The sequence below is a fragment of the Nilaparvata lugens genome, chromosome 4, assembly GCF_014356525.2.
Source record: "Nilaparvata lugens isolate BPH chromosome 4, ASM1435652v1, whole genome shotgun sequence".
NCBI classification, from domain to species: domain Eukaryota; kingdom Metazoa; phylum Arthropoda; class Insecta; order Hemiptera; family Delphacidae; genus Nilaparvata; species Nilaparvata lugens.
Genome location: NC_052507.1, coordinates 26,096,817 through 26,114,134, shown reverse-complemented (window position 1 = coordinate 26,114,134; position 17,318 = coordinate 26,096,817). Strand labels below are relative to the sequence as shown.

At 37.7% G+C, this 17,318-nt stretch overlaps 1 protein-coding gene across 1 annotated transcript in view; it reads left to right on the top strand.

The window, feature by feature from the left end:
• The first annotated feature begins 371 nt into the window (after positions 1–371).
• The window catches only part of LOC111044547 (beta-mannosidase), a 56,685-nt gene continuing 39,738 nt past the window's right edge, over positions 372–17,318 (top strand). The window contains exons 1-5 of the mRNA XM_039425722.1: positions 372–729; positions 6,055–6,239; positions 6,893–7,042; positions 7,706–7,854; positions 11,801–12,000. Of these exons, the coding sequence (XP_039281656.1) occupies positions 6,098–6,239; positions 6,893–7,042; positions 7,706–7,854; positions 11,801–12,000 (641 nt within the window). The 5' untranslated portion in view covers positions 372–729; positions 6,055–6,097. The remainder of the gene's footprint in view (positions 730–6,054; positions 6,240–6,892; positions 7,043–7,705; positions 7,855–11,800; positions 12,001–17,318) is intronic.

Below are 17,318 nucleotides of genomic sequence, written 5' to 3'. Positions count from 1 at the left end.
TCAATTCTACCATTTGGGATTCTCCAATTTTCGATCTTTTGCGACAAAATAATAATTTCGACCAAATGGGAATCGGTCATTTGGCATGCCACCAAACAAACCAATAACACAGAATTGATGGTTTTGCTTGGTGTAACTTATTGAGCTATGAAATGGTAATCATCCAAATGTTTATAGCTGTAAAATAATCTAAAAAGATGGAAAAAGTAATTATACGCACAGTTAATTAATATGTTTTGACAGTAAATAGAGTGCATAATACTTGGAAAATTGGATGTTGTAAAAAGTACAACACGAGACTGCTCTTGTGATTGAGTAGGGCGTGACCACCGGAAGGTTAAATGGCAATATTTTTGTATTATTCAAAAGTAGGGCCTACCTATAAGTTATTATTCTATAATGGTGCTACATTATATAGGCTATTTCCAATATCTATTATACATACACCAGATATATATATACTTAACTGTAGCCTACCCTTAATTAAACTATTTTGATTACTGATAATTCATTTAGCTGCTCTTTGGTATATGGGCCGCGGAATCTAGCACCCACATATAATACATCGATAGAGGATATCAAGACGAGTTTAACCTTTCCAAGGTATCAACTCTTGATTTAGCCTACTTGGTTGAAAGCCAATCTGACTCCTGGACAATAATCCATGTTCATTGAAATGGCTAAGGAGTGTATTGCGGATAATCCCAGACCCTCAGATACTGAAGAAAGGTTAGCTATTTATTTATTGGGTTAGCACAAACAATACAATGATCTGAAAAGAAGGAACAGGCTTTTGCCCAAAACTTCTTCAATTTTCTAATTTAGTTTCAAATTGTCCAAATAAATATTATACTTAGGTTATGTTCATTTCAATTTCTACACCAAATCACAAACAATCTGAAAATATAAATTAGAATAAAACTAACAATTTTAAATTTAGATAGATAGAAAATAAAACTCATAAAAAAATGAAACAAACTTTGAATTCACAAAATACTTGTACTTCACTTATATTTATACTTGTCTACTTCACTTTGAGATCCATTCTTGAAAACTGGCATCACCTTACTTACCCAGAAGCAAGAAGGGAAAATGCCCTAGGGTAATTGAGGGGTTCACTAACCTCAAGAATGAACCCCAAATAGTCTACATGGGATTCAATCCAGACCACTGGACATTTTATTTCCAAGTTTTTGCACAAGTGCTGCTACATCCTCACTTGAGGATGGGTAGTCTTGGTACGTAGTAGCGTTCCCCGGGTTCATATTCAGAAATAATTCAAGAAAACAATCTCTGTCAGGGCCAACTATATTATCTGTAGTGCCATCACCTGTGGAATTGTCAATCAAGAATGTTTTATTGTCACCAACAATTGCATTGACAAAAGTCATTGAAAGGATTGGCGATTTCATGTGGAGAATCAAGGAGGATCCCATCGACTATAGTTTGAGTAGCATGTATTTGTATTTGGAACTTCTTCCTTTTTTATCAAATCCCAATGTTTTTTACTTGTTGCTGGAATTTCATATTAGTTGCTCTGAATACTCTTGGTCTTAAGAGAGATGATAGGGGTTCTAAACTCCATTGATTGAACATTTCCCTCACTGCTTGATACTTGAAGTCGTTGCCAATGACTGGGGTTTCCAGATAGGCAGTGTCGGAATTCTCAATAAAATAACCTACATGGTCATTCACGCTGTGGAGGTGCTTGACTCCCAAAAAGAGGTTCACTGTAAAAATCCTGCAGTGAGTCTCTTACTGATTCATCATAGAGAATGATCCTGAGGAACAACTCCAGGTCACTCTTTCTGTCACAGAGTGATTTCAATTGGAGACGATTTCAATTCAAGATGACTTTCTGACACGACCATTGACTCTTGACTGGACCAATGGAAACGCTTGGTTGAAAGCACACCTATTATGTAGGATACAGTTCACATTCTCATCAAGTGAGCTATCGTTGCTCAGTCGCTCAGGGGTTGTAACCGTCACAGTTATATAACATATTTCACATGTTAAGAGCAAAGCTGTAGTGATGTATGAAACGTCACCTTGATTTAAATGAAATTATGAATTGAATGAATACTATAGTGAAGGATCCAGCCGCTAGCGACTGAGCAGCTATCGAGAGTCGTCGTCGCTAAGGGTATGATCACATTGGATTGATGTCTGTGCAGTGTGCAAGTGCACGTCAGATCATACATGAGCCGAAACACATAATCTGGAAAGAGGCATACAAACACAGCTGCATTACTTGCATGAAGCTGCCCACACTGAATGCAACCAGTAAGTTCATGCGTTTAGTCTTCAATGTGAGTGTTCCTATTGCTCTTTTCGTAGGTTGTTTCTAATCTGCGCGCTTTGTCATGCATAACCAAGCGTGCACTTGCATATATATGCATTCAATGTGATCACACCCTAAGGAATTGCATCTCAAGAGTTTGTACTTGTAACTTTTATAGTTATTACAAAGTACAAAAAGTATAGCCTAATTTTAATACCTAATACCTTTAATACCTCCAGCTTCATCCATTACCCACAATTGTGGGATCGGTGGCGCAAAAAATCAAAACACGTACAAACACATGAAAAAAAACTGTAACAGTTCAGATGGCAGAGATCCAGTGCTCACGCTCTCAATAAAAATTCAAATTATCACCCATAAATTCGTTTACACTGTAGTATGCCTTTGCACACAGTAGCTTCCGGATGGTTGTCCTGAAGGCGGCCTCATCCAATTGCTTCACATTATTAGGCAGCTTGTTGTAGAATTTCAGGGCTGAAATCCTGTAACTGGCCTGTGATCGGTGGAGGCGTCTCCTGGGGATATCCAACAGCTCACTGCGCCTGGTGTTGTGGCGGTGGATGTCACTACGGGCAGCTAGAGTATGTTGTATCTTCTTGACATACACCAAGCACAGGAGGATGTAATGGCTGAAGACAGTGAGTACACCAAAGCGAGAAAAGATGGGCTTACAGTGGGCAAGATGGTCGCTGCCTGTTATAATTCTTAAAGCTCTCTTTTGCAGCCTCAGGACATCAGCAGCCCCTGCCGAATGACCCCACAGGAGCAATCTATAAGTGATGTGGCAATGGAAGAGAGCGTGATACATCATTAAGAGATACCTCTCTGTCATCAGACCCCTCATCCTGAGCAGCAGGAAGCAAATGGGGGAGAGTCGGCTGGTTACCTGCTGTAAATGACTGTTCCAGCTGAGTTTGCAATCCAAGACAAAACCCAGCAGCATTACTGGATTCTGAGGGTCACGCAGTTCTCGTGACAAGCTGTAGATGATCCTTTGGGTCTTGTCCTCATTCAGCTGGAATCGATTAGCGAGGAACCATGAAGTGGCAGATCGAAGATGCTCTGCAGACGCTTCCAAAATACGCTCAAGCTCAGCACCCGATGACAGAAGCGATGCATCATCCGCAAACATCAGAGAAGAACCATTGTCGTCGAGGTCGTTTATCATGACAAGGAACAGTGTAGGCCCCAGCACCGATCCCTGAGGAACACCAAAAGCCACCGGAAGGGTCTGGGAGTTTGCACCACTGAGGGAGACAAGCTGAGTCCTTCCAGAAAGGTATGAGCCCAAGATGGAAAGGGCCGAGTCCCTTAGACGGTAGAAACTGAGTTTTCTAAGTAGAATGTGATGGTCCACAAGTCGAAAGCTTGGCTCAGATCACACAAAGCCAGAGCACTCACCATCCTCGAAGGCAGCATCAATCCGCTCAGCCACATGGTCGACTGCACCCACTGTTGATCTCCCAACTCGGAAACCAAACTGCATGTTGGAGAACAGGCCATTCTCCTCGAAAAACGCCTCCAGCTGAGGCTTTATCACTGCCTCAATCACCTTGCCAAAGACAGGAGTTATGGAGATTGACATGAAACTACGAAGGTTCCCACGATCACCCTTCTTGAAGACTGGGACAGTTCTTGATGTTTTCAAGAAATCAGGAAAATTTCCAGACCTCAAGCACTCATTGACAGATGCAGAGAGAGGAACTGCAATGGCATCAACAACCTCTCGAAGCGTGCTCATAGACATGCCAAACACATTTGGACTTTTTGAGGGTTTGAAAAAGCGTATGATCTTTCTCAAGGCAGCTGGTGTGGTGGGGCGAAAGAAGGAGAGATGCTCCTGTCCCGGCTGGATTCTTCCTTCCAACATATCAATTGGATCAATGGCAGCATCAGGCAGGGAATCCACTATATCTTGAACCGAACCCACAAAGAAGCCATTAAAATCATCCGGGCTTGCAAAGTCAATCTTTTTCGTGGCATGGATCTGTTTGTATTTATCACATCCCAGGCAGCTTTGCATTGGTTAGGTGCATCCTCAATCTGTCGGTGAGTTGCCAACCTCTTAGCCAGCTCGATCCTTCTCTGGTAGAATTATTTAAAGCTTCTATATCTAGCAGAGCTGTCAGCATCACCATCTTCGCATCGGCTCTTGAGGGCTCTTAAGTCTGGCCAGATCATCAGTATACCACTCCCTGTGGCCATCCAGATGTCTAAGTCTCCTCCTTAATGCCTGGGGGCGGTGAGGCCTGACAATTTCAGGAAAAAAGAAATCGAATCTGTCACGAAAATATTGAAAAAAAGCTGCAAACAACTCAGTACCACCTGAGGAGAGGAAAATATCATTCCAGGATGTACTGGACAAGACACCTCTGAAATTTTCAAGGGCCGATTCATGCACAGGTCTCGTTCGAAAAATGTAATTAGCATGCCAGGTAGAAGAGGGCGCGACACGTGCCTCAGCCGCTTTCGGGAGGATGCAAGCAATCCTCAAAGCAGAGTGGTCATCCCCATGCAACTCTATCACATTTGTGCTGCAAAATTCAGACTGAAAGCTAACTGCAACGTTGTCAAGGCAAGCTCTTCCTCTTGTAGGCTCAGTGCAGGTGATATACAGTCCATAACATTTTAGCAATTCAATAACAGATCGAGTTTTTGGAGCATCACTGATAAAATCAACATTGAAATCACCAGCAATCAGAATTTCAGAATCATATTTCTTGGTTAAAAATATCAATAGCCGTTCAAAAAGTTCACAAAAATGCAAAAAATTTCCACTAGGTGAGTGATACAAAGACACAATAATAACACGTAATTTAGGCACTGAAATGGCAACCACTTCAAGGTCAAGTTCGCAACAAAAAGGGGTTACATCAATAACATTGAAGTCAAGGTCAATTCGAACATAGAGGGCACAACCCCCACATCTCGTCACACACCTACAAAAAAATGAAGCAAGAACTAGGTTTGATATCTTCATATAGAAATCAATTTCAGAAGAAGTCAAAAAATGTTCATTCAAACATAAAATGTCAAGTTTTTCATTTTCTACAAACAATGAAAGTAAGCCCTGTTTGTTTCTCACGCTCTGGGCATTCCAGTGACCCACAATTAGTTTTATATTCTTTTGAGTATTATCATTTATAAGCCTGAGTAGTGGTTGAGGCTTGATTTCCCTAAAACAAACACAGGAATTGACACGGTTTCTGTGGGGTATGAATCGGCGCACAAGAGCTCCCGAAGGCCAAAATTTAAAATTTAATAGCCTTTCCAAAGATTCGGAAGGCACCTCAATTTTAAACGATTTATATGAATTGAATTTAGTGTTAAATTCAATACACTGAAACACTTCAATTTTCCTATCAGCTAGGAACAATTTCACAATATCAACAGTTTCACTTAAAGAAATACGGGAAAGAAAAATATGATTACTCTAACTTCAATGTCTAGAATCATTAGAAAATCTATCATGCATTGTTGTTTTAAGCCCAATTACCTCACTTCACCTGTGCATAGCACTTGGCTAGTCTAAGTTTAGTTACTTGAGTGTAGAATGGAATCATTTTTTATTGTAGCCACTTCTGTGGTCACCTTCGTCGAAGCATTGTCTTTGTTGTTTTTGAAGAAATACAACAAATAATCAATGGATCCAATAATAATTCATTCCTATCTGAATTAGAATTGCTATTTTGATTAATATTCGATTGTTTTCAAGCAAGCTCAAACTTATTATTATAAATGTATTACAGTGACATTTGATTTGATAATTGGCTCTTGAAAAATCAATCAAATATGAGGATGAACTATCTGGTATCAGCTTTTGCGTCAGCTCTTTTTCTCCAATTCATCTGCGGTTATAATTGTGATGATATGAACAAAGCCATATTCATCTCATTGGATAGTGAAAGATGGACTGTCAGTAATAGTTCGAGCTGTAAGTGTAATTTTTATGTTTCTATTTTACCTTGACTTATGTTCTAGTCACAATCTTATTGTTAATTTGTTTATTTTTCAGAACCTTATAGTTAAAACAGTATCTTTTTTGCTTATTCATTTTTAGATACAAGACGTTTCAACAAATAGAATTTTAAAAAAAGAGTTGAAAAATCCATTGCTATCTTATTAAAATCATTTTATGATTTTATTTTTGTATATTTACGGGATGAATAAAAAAAGATAAAGTTTTTTTAATAGTTCATAATAGGTAAAAATAGGTAATTGGTTATGGACATAAGAGAAACTTTATTATTCGGTTTTACTTAATATATGATTCGTATTACATTCAGCCAACAGTGGGTCGCCACACATGAGCCTTAGTATTTCCATTTTTTGTGAATTTTTTCTCACATAACGAAAGTTCTTCTACAATTCTTAAGATATCCTCTCCATCATTTTGAATTACATTTTTTTGTAATTAAAGTTCATTTTGATAAATTTTATTCCTTCTCTTGATTACATATGTAGGTATAGTTTTATCACTTACACAAGCCTTCTATTTGATACAAATCTTAGTTCCATGTATTGCACATAGCAGTTTTTAATTTTCAACTCTTTTATAAATTTGCTAAGTTAATCTCGTTTTTACAGCAGTCAAACTCAATGCAATTGTGCCTGGAGGAATATATACAGATTTGAAAAATGCATATATTTTGAAGGAAAACTTTTTCTACAAGAACAATGACATCGAGTACAGATGGGTGGGAAGAGAGGATTGGTCTTACGTCACTTCTTTTCAAGGTGAGAAATTTCTTTTTTTTAATATATGAGATCTTGGCTCTAATAATATTATAGCTTTATAGGCAATATGGATTAGAAACGCAATATTTTGTTTATTAATTCAAAATTTTACAATGGAAGCAACAGGTTCCATTATGTTCCCCAAATATGTTCCCTTAACATAACAACTAGACAAATTCATATATTTAACATATAATATTCATATATTCATATATTCTAAAAAAGATAGTGATGGGGGGTGAACTCATGGTTGAAAGCTTGAAGTAGCGGCATTCGAATGTAGGCAGATTGTTATAGTTTTGCCCAAACAATAAAGCTTCGTCGGATTGTTCATCATTCGTATCATTAATTATGATTTGTGATGAATCGTGAATTCTGTATTATATATCCAATTCTACTTCTTTCAACCAGCCATTTCAATGATATTAATGCTTTATGTTTTCATCAGAATATACTTTTTCACGTTATATTGATCAATAAATTAATTAACATAAGTTTGCCCTCATTTCCCCAATCATGCTATTGTAAATTGAAAGTATCTTGGCCAAGTAGTTTTATGAAGAATAGAATAAAATTATGATGAAAAATTATAAATTGTGATCTGTGATTTCTTTTTAACAATTTAGTTTTCATGCACTTCATTCTTATAATTTATTATTTCAGTTGGACATGATGTCATGCAGAAAAATTCTGTTTGGATTGTGTTTCATGGTTTGGATACAATTGCGGAAATATTTCTCAATAATTTCAGCCTCGGTAAAGCCAATAACATGTTTGTTCGTTATCGTTTCGATGTCAAAAATCATCTGAAGGTGAGTCTAGGTTTTCTCAAAGTTTTATTCCACCCATAATGTGGCAACTTGCAACAGTTATCAGTACATTAATTCATTTTGTTTATACTATAGAATCACATTGCTAAAAATCGCGGTGCTTGATTAATTAATTTTGGAAGCCCTAGGTTGTGTTTGATGTTTGAAAAATGAATCTGAAGGCTGAGTCACCAATAACAAAATTGAATAAAAAGGGATAGAGTTTGGTAGAACATTGTTTAATAAACTTGGTAAGAAGTATTCACATTTCCTCTAAAACTCAAAATTTTAATCGCGTCAATTAACTACAGATAAGCTTTTCCGATTGCATTTGGTTGCATTGCATTAACGCACTCTCTCTTGATGTACACTTACTGCTTAATCTTACCCGTTATCTCAAAAATATCCTATTGTCAATCAGAAGATTATTATTAATCAAATGTGATTTCCTTGTATCACTACTAATTATTATTTTCAATATGTATCTGGGTTTTGATGGCAAGGAAGAGGGACGTTCAGATCGGCTGCATGGGGAAGAGACTATAATCCTGACTTGTGCTTCAGCAGTAGAAATAGATCTGGACAACCGCTACCTGCAATTCGATCTGTCCTATCTGATTTTCCTCATAGTCAGCACAGACCTGTTCTCATTGATATAGGCATCCAGATTCCCCTGATTAACTCAGACAGTGCAGCGACCGAGATGGAACTTTTCTAAGGCAAGGTGGAATGACTATGCAGCAGATCTTGACAAGTGTGTCCGATGGATACCTGCCACCAAGGATAGTAAAAACCAGAGGTTTGTTGGTGCAGTAATCACAAAAGCAAAGAAACACATTCCAAGGGGATACAGGAAAAAAATATATATATATATACCTGGCTGGAATGATAAATGCAACATCCTCTACAGAAGATTCTAAGAGAGTGGAGATGGACACGTTGCTGAAGAACTTCTAAAGGAGCTGGATGGTGCAAGAATAGACCGATGGGACAAAACAGTGGAAAGTCTTGATTTTAAACATTCTAGCCGACAAGCGTGGAGCTTGTTAAGAAAACTTGGTGCAGCTAGAAAGCCAGCCAGGCAAGGAACTGATGTTGAGCCTAATTTGGTTGCTGAGCACATTATAAGAATATCCAGAGTGAACCACAATTTAGAGCACACTGATGAGATAAGAAGGCAACTGAAGATCCTTAGGGACAGAGCTATGCCAAACCTACATTTCTCTGCTCCATTTAGTGTTGATGACATAGATAATACTCTGAGGGACATGAAACCTGGTAAGGCTCCTGGATTTGATGGAATTCACCCCGAATTCTTACTCAATGCTGGCGATGATTAAGTCAGCTCTGTTCAGACATACTTGCCACTGGAAAGATCCCACATGCTATGAAAAGGTCAAAGATTGTAGCAATCTTAAAGCCTGGGAAGATGGCCAACGAGGTCGAAAGCTAACGGCCAATAGCTCTGCTTAGCTCAGTTTATGAATTGCTAGAAAGGCTGCTTTATAGTAGGATAAGCACAGCAATTCTTGAGACAGTCCCTATTGAGCAAGCAGGCTTCAGGCCAGAGCGCAGCTGTGAGGATCAAGTCTTGACACTGACAACATTCATTGAGGCTGGATATCAGAGGCAGAGAAAAACAGCTGTAGCCTTTGTAGATTTGAAGGCAGCATATGATACAGTTTGGCGAGAAGGTCTGATTATATAAACTATTTAAAGTTATTCCATGTCAACATAATAGTGAGACTCGTCAACAACATGCTGAAAAACAGATCCTTCCAGGTTGTGGTTGGGCATGGGATGAGTCGAACAAGAAGGCTTGACAATGGTCTGTCCTAGCTCCTCTCCTCTTCAACCTTTATGTCTCGGACCTGCCTAGAGTCGAATCTAGAGTATTTGCATATGCAGATGATTTGGCTTTGGCTACACAGAGTGGTGACCTTAACCTAGCTAGGCGCTGAGACAGCAAGTAATAGCAGCGTTGGTGGGAATGCGAGCGGCCGCAGTAACATCTTCCACCCAGCAATGGTCGGCGTAGTTCCGCCTAGTGGACAGACGAAAGATCAATCCAGTCGGTTATTTGATCCCCCCAGCCAGGCTCAGCCAAGCAGCCGAGACAATAGAACAATGGAGTGACGGTCTTATTCGCGTTCATCAGCAGTTTTCTTTCTAACGACTACTTTTATTTTTGTGTGTCAATAATAACTCCAGTCACCAGTAAAAAGTTTCCAGAAACGTGGTGTACTACCATATTAATGACTTTTCATGATGATTTTCAATTATTTAGAAATATTGTTGACATTCTGTGCCTTCAGGCTAAACTTGGGGTCGCTGAGAACGAATCTGCAATCAGAATTTCTCTATCACGAAAAAAACCCAGCTGTTGATCTTCCGGCAACTGTTAACAGTCATCCTGCAATGCGACCGAAACACTTCCAAGCCAGACACCCATCTCAAATGACAACAACGCCAAGCTGTGAGAAACCATCCTGCACTGCGGCGCTAGCTTTAGGATCGGAGAGGAGACACTAACAAGTGACTTAGCTGTCCTGGCAGACTACTGTTCCAAATGGAGGCTATGCCCCAGCCCTGGAAAAAACTGAAGTATCAGCCTTCCATCTATGCAATAAACTGGCAAATGCTGAATTGAGGGTCCCAATGAATGGTGCTGTCTTGAAACATGATAAGTTCCCGAAATATCTTGGCATCACCCTGGACAGGACTCTTTCCTTCAACCAGCACCCAAGGAGTGTAGCAGCCAAGTTGAAGACAACAAATAACATCATTCGGAAACTGTGTGGCACAACTTGGGGCTCATCCTCATCGACTCTGAGGTGGTCTAGTCTGGGCCTGGTGTATGCTGCTGCGGACTACTGCGCCTCTTCCTTGATCAACAGTTGTCACACTAATCTTGTAGATGTGCAACTGAACAATTCAATGCGCATAATTTCAGGAACCTTATGATCCACTCCAGTTCCCTGGCTCCCACCTCCTCTTTGCAGAGCACAAACTCTCCTTCGGCTCTATGGAAGAATAAGTTCCAATCAACTACTCCCCATTCATCAGGACAATCCAGACTTGAATAGAAGGGAGCTAAAGTCCAGAAGACCAGTGATCAGGATGGCAGAGCGATTAAGAGACGAGAGGTTCTCTCTGACCAGAAGATGGAGAGAGGAAGCGCCCCCAGGAATACCGGAGAGCCATTTCTCAGGCACTGGGCCTCCTGGTTTTGAACTTCCCCGGCGCATCTGGGTGGCACTTAACAGAATTCGGTCTAAACATGGGAGATGCAAGGCATCATTTTTCAAATTGGGACTTGCGGACTCCCCACAATGTGACTGTGGGGCGATGGAGCAGACAGTGCACCACATCATATTCAAATGTGAGAGACTTGCCTACCTGGGTGAGGCTAACGACTTTACTGTAGCCAGTCCCCAGGCTATACAGTACATTTCAACCCTTGCCGTGCACTTTTAGTGTGAAATTTTCTTAATTTCGACAAAACTGCCATACGCTAAATAAACAATAACTATTTTCTATTTTATTTGCATTATTATGCCTTTCCCAGTAAAGCTTTCGGAAAAGCACAATCCTAAAACGGTTTCCTATTCAAATTTATACAGAATTCCAAAAGCGGCATTCCAATTCTTATTATTCAATGGAATATTATCACTTGATACTACAATTTTCCTTTACAAATTACTTGACGATCTGTGTCTGAAAGTTTGTGCCTCCAAAGATGTATTCTGAGCAATTCAGGTTCAAAGTTGAGTATATCTTGATTATCTTGATGCAACCTCCCAAGGCAAAGGTTAACGATTTAATAAGGGGAGGCTAGTAAGGGAAGTGAATGGGAAGAAATGAGAATACAGAATATATTTTCTTGTAAATTTTACGGTTTTCTTTTTTTGGATTAACAAAGTGAGTAAAATCAATAATTGTGTTTCAGACTGGTGACAACACTCTGGAGGTGAAATTCGCGTCACCAATTCGAGCCGCTCTGGACTTGAGCTCCCATTCCAACTACTCGATTCCGCCCGAATGTCCCGATGCTGTGCAGAGTGGTGAATGTCACATTAACTTCTTGAGGAAAATGCAAGCGTCGTTCTCATGGGACTGGGGTCCCGCTTTTCCATCCGTTGGAATATGGTTAGTAATCATACAGTGCGTTCATTATGTTGTGCACATCAAAGTAAACATGTCTGTAAAAAGTGGTGTTTCTATATTCGGTATGTGGCTACCGCGAGATAACTTCACTATTTATGTATAGAAAATATATGTGAAATCATTTTATGTAATTAGGTCTGCAGTGCTGTTTTGTGTAGGACTACAGTAATGTAAAAATGTCTTTTTGCCAAGTGCAACGAGTGTTCTTGAACAGTATTTTATCAGTATATTCTACGCCTCCAGATGTTTTCCTGTGGGGTTATCTCGAGCACAAAGTTCAAAATGTCTGCCTTGTTCTCGCAGAACATGCAGAATTTTTTACCACACTTTTTAATACTTTTGTTTATGAGGTATCCCTATAGTAATTGACCGAGCGAAGTGAGGTCTAAGATTGAAGTCGACGGTTTGGCATTTCTCTTAATGTTTAAATGTTTATATGTTGCGCATTTACGGCTAAACGCGGTAATAGATTTTCATGAAATTTGACAGGTATGTTCCTTTTTAAATTGCGCGTCGACGTATATAAGGTACAAGGTTTTTACAAGGTTATATTATCCTTTTCAAGGATAATATAAAAGGAAAAAGGAGCCTCCTTCATACGTCAATATTAGAGTAAAAATCAGACTATAGAATTATTCATCATAAATCAGCTGTCGAGTTAATTATAAACTGCATGCCATGACGCATGCAATTCAATATCTAAATGCAACTTGGTAAAAAATCAGCAGCTGTGCAGACTATGCAATGCCTCATTGCATGCCTCATTGAATGCAATTTTTATGCACTATTAAGATAGGATGCAAAGAACTTATAACAGCTTGTCTGGGCGCCTAGATGTCTTCTGGTTTTCTCGCGCTAAATTCCGGAAAGCGTTATATGATAATTAAATCTTGTGTAAGCATGATCTGATCAAATAAATATATAGTTGGTGTACCAGTGTGGATGTGCTTATGGTTTGGGACGTCGTTCAGTTATAAATATTATTTATTCTATTGATAAATTTTTTTGTCATTATTTGTTATTATATTCTTTAATTTTTATAAATTTTGAATTCCCAATTTGATCAATTTTTACTTTTTTCATAAGTATTTGAAATCTTTGTATTTTTCATTTTTGAATTAGGTGGTATTCTTGTTGTTTGTATTATTTATTATTGCATAAGTTCGTATTATTTTTATCATTATTTTTTTTTCATTTGTTTCTGTACAATTTTTATTGTTAAGGAGAACTTAATTTGGGGAAAACCGTTGTCTCCATTGTGGATAAATAAATAAATGAACTATTGATTGCGTGCAATAACGCATGCAATTAATAACTAAAATAACATAGTATTGTCTCTCGAACTTTCTCTGCTTTGAACTTGGGCTGTCCTGATGCCAGTATGTCTTGAAGGAAATTAGCTTTTGATGTTAGCATTTTTGATACACCAACCCTAACAGCCATTAGCCGTTTTCACACTGATATCTCGCCGACACGACATACAGACAGGATTTACTCTGATGGACAGTATAAGAGGAGGCTGCGGTTTATAACTGCATTAGATCTACTGTTCACAGAACTACTAGTATTTCTTATATTCGTTAAAATGTGCATTTTTAGTTTATTCAGTATTTGATGCCTATTTATTGAACGATTGAAAAAAAATTAACAGGAAATAATTTGGAGGCGTTGAATACTACTGGTACAATAGTGTTCAATAAGGAACATTCGTTGTTGATCTTGGTAAAACGCCATGCTCACATTATCATACACAAAACAATACTGCAGACCTATTGTAACCTGTACACATAAATAGCTTCACATAATGCGTTTTATACATAAATAGTGATGCTATTAAGCGGTAGCTACACCGAATTTGAAAACCTCATTTTTTACAAACATGTTTATATTGGTGTGTGTGACATAATGAACACACAATAATATTAACAAGCAAAAACCAAAAATAACTAGGTAACAAAATATTACCTTAGCTATTACACAAATAATTATCTTTATAATAAGAGAGAGTAGGGTTGTTTTTGTTCGCATTAAAACATGTCAACTTGTGGATTGCATACCAGAAAAACAGAAATGATTTAGATCTCCAAATTTTGCACATAGATTCTAAAAATATCAATTTCGTGCACCTCGAAGCCCAAATTTTAATTTTCCATCTAGATTTTTCAGAATTAATGTTCAAAATTCATTCATGGTACTTAAAAAAATATTTGATTTCATAAAAATTCACCAAATCATATGATACAAATTAAAAAAAGAAAACATCTGTTCTATTATTGATTTCTACCTGATACCACTTAACCTCAATAATATTGTTTTGCTAATTGATTAATATTTTTAATAATAATATTATTATTATTATTATTATTAATAATAATATAATAATATTATTGTTTTGATAATTAATAAATATTTTTATTTTCACAAACTCTGTATAATAGTATGGTGAATGTGAAACAGCTGCTTCAAAGAAATAAAGAAGTTATCTCAAAAACATCTGTTTAGAAAAACATAGTTTTGAAACTTCGTTTTCCTGATGCAATGTATAGGCCTACACGTGGCATGGATTATTAATTTTTCAGCTAGAACAGTTTTTTAAGACAAGGTGCTAAATAAACGTTTACAGTTTCATCAATAGTTAAGTTCAAAGCCACTGATCGGTGAGTGAACGATGAGATCAGTGAGTGAACGTGGCTCTGAACGAAGTACTGTTTTGTCATTGAACGATGCATAGACTCACATGCAGCGCTAGATTATTTGGAATTGAAATCGGCTATTAAGGGGACAGCCTGGAAGATTATTACATACTGAAGATCTTGAAGATTTTTGTGATCTATAATATTACAAAAAAATATATATTATATAATATCTCGCGATAAAATACTTCAATGGAACCTTTAATTTCAAGTAAGAGCTAGCATTGGGAAAGCATTGGTATTGTGCGTTTATACCTCGTCAAGGTCTTTGGTCTAAGTGATAAGAAAACAAATACGTCATATCCGGTTCGTTCACTGATCAGTTAATCGTACTTTCCACCGATGAAAAAGAATGTAAATAGAGTAGCTGAATGTAAACAGACATGGCTGAATACGAGGTTGTTTACAAATAATGGACTCCATTATAATGTATTTGGGAGCAGAGAAATGCATGATTACATAAATTCAATAACATTTAAAATATTTTACAAAGCATTTAAAACTACTCCAATCACCTGATGGTTTTCCATTTCAATTGATTACAATGAAATAGGTTAAGTTCTAGTTTTGTTTACAAAATATGATCAACAGGGGAAACATCTGTCAGTCATGACTCATGAGCAACCGTTCAGCAACAGAATACACACAAAATGGAAGGTATCAATCTAACCAAGATTTGAGTGCACCAAGACCACGATACATGACTGCATCATCTTGTTAAAAATTAAAACTACTGCTGTATTACAATGCTACACTTTTTTCAAGATGGCGGATTATTATGTCAAGATACTAGCCGACTTTCCATTCTGTGGTTCATCTGTGATCACTAATCTGTGATCAGGTTTTTTACTGAACGTAAAAAAAACCCCAATGGAATTGATCAGTGGCTTTGAACTCATCCAATGCTATATCGGCAATAAGAAAACGCATGCAGTTAATAAGCACGTGTATACATAAACAAACCACGAACCCTCGATCACAAAAAATCACAAAAATTGATAGATAATACTAAACATGTTGTATCTAGGTTAACCATAAAGGTGAAAAGATTAATGATGTGACAGTTGATAATGCTTAAATATTTTTAAAACTTGATAAATTTGAAGCCAGAAAAATCACAAAGATATTCACTATGAGCACTATACAGAGTGGGTGAAAAGTCCGAGAACGGCTTCATATCTCATACACAAAGGTAATTTGTTGTTGGGTGTGATTGGGGATCCTACTCAAATTGGAAATACTACTTAACTATGACTTCAAAAATCAGGTCCGCCATCTCGGATCCACCATATTGAATGCAACTTTATTTTTTTAAATAGGAAGGTGGTCATGCGATACAATGTTTCCGATACAAAATTCTAAGAAAAAAGAATAGTGAAAACCGCATATCGATATCTCAAACCGTTAAGAAGATATTCACATTATTAATCAATACTATTCAAAGCAGAAAGGAGAGAAAAAAGTCCGAGAACGGCTTCATATGTCATACACAAAGGTAATTTAATGGTGGGTGTGATCGAGGATCGTACTCAAATTGAAAATACTACTTTACTATGACTTTGAAAATATGGTCCACCATCTTGGATCCGCCATATTGAATGCAACTTTTTTTTAATAGGAAGGTGGTCATGCGATACATGATTTCGATATGAAATTTCAAGAAAAAATGAATGGCGGAAACCGCATATCGATATCTCAAACCGTTTAGAAGATATGCACATTATTAATCAATACTATTCAAAGCAGAAAGGAGAGAAAAAAGTCCGAGAACGGCTTCATATCTCATACACAAAGGTAATTTGATGGTGGGTGTGATCGGGGATCCTACTCAAATTGAAAATACTACTTTACTATGACTTTGAAAATATGGTTCACCATCTTGGATCCGCCATATTGAATGCAACTTTTTTTTAATAGGAAGGTGGTCATGCGATACATGATTTCGATATGAAATTTCAAGAAAAAATGAATGGCGGAAACCGCATATCGATATCTCAAACCGTTCAGAAGATATTCACATTAATATTCAAAGGAAGAGGAGGAGGAGTATCGCCCTCGAAACTTCCATCTCTTCAGATGACATCTCGCTGAAACAAGTCGTCCAGGTGATAGGTGAAGTACGAGCAGACATCCGCAAATTGGAACTTGATCTGGGAAAATCCATCGACACGTGTCATGATGGTGTCGCAGACATTCTTAATAAACTCGAAAGTCAGGAGGTTCAGCTTAAATTGTGCCTCCAAAAAATTGATAATCAAGCGACAGAGATCAGGACTCTGAAAAAACAGAACCAGGACCTACAACGAGCAGTTTCTGATTTGCAACAGTATACTCGCTCCAACTGCCTAGAGCTACACAACTATCCACAAGAGAAAAACGAGGACTTAATCGGAATAGTGAAATCAGTGAGCAAGGCGTTGGGACATGAGATAACTGATCTTCAAATCGACAACTGTCACCGTCTCCCAACAAGCGACCAAAGTAAGACTCCGTCGATTATTATAAAACTCACGAGCAGAATCGACAAAAAGGAATTACTACGTAAGCGACGAGTGAAGAGAGACTTTTCGACCCGTCACTTGAATCTTCCTTCCGACGTTCCCCTGT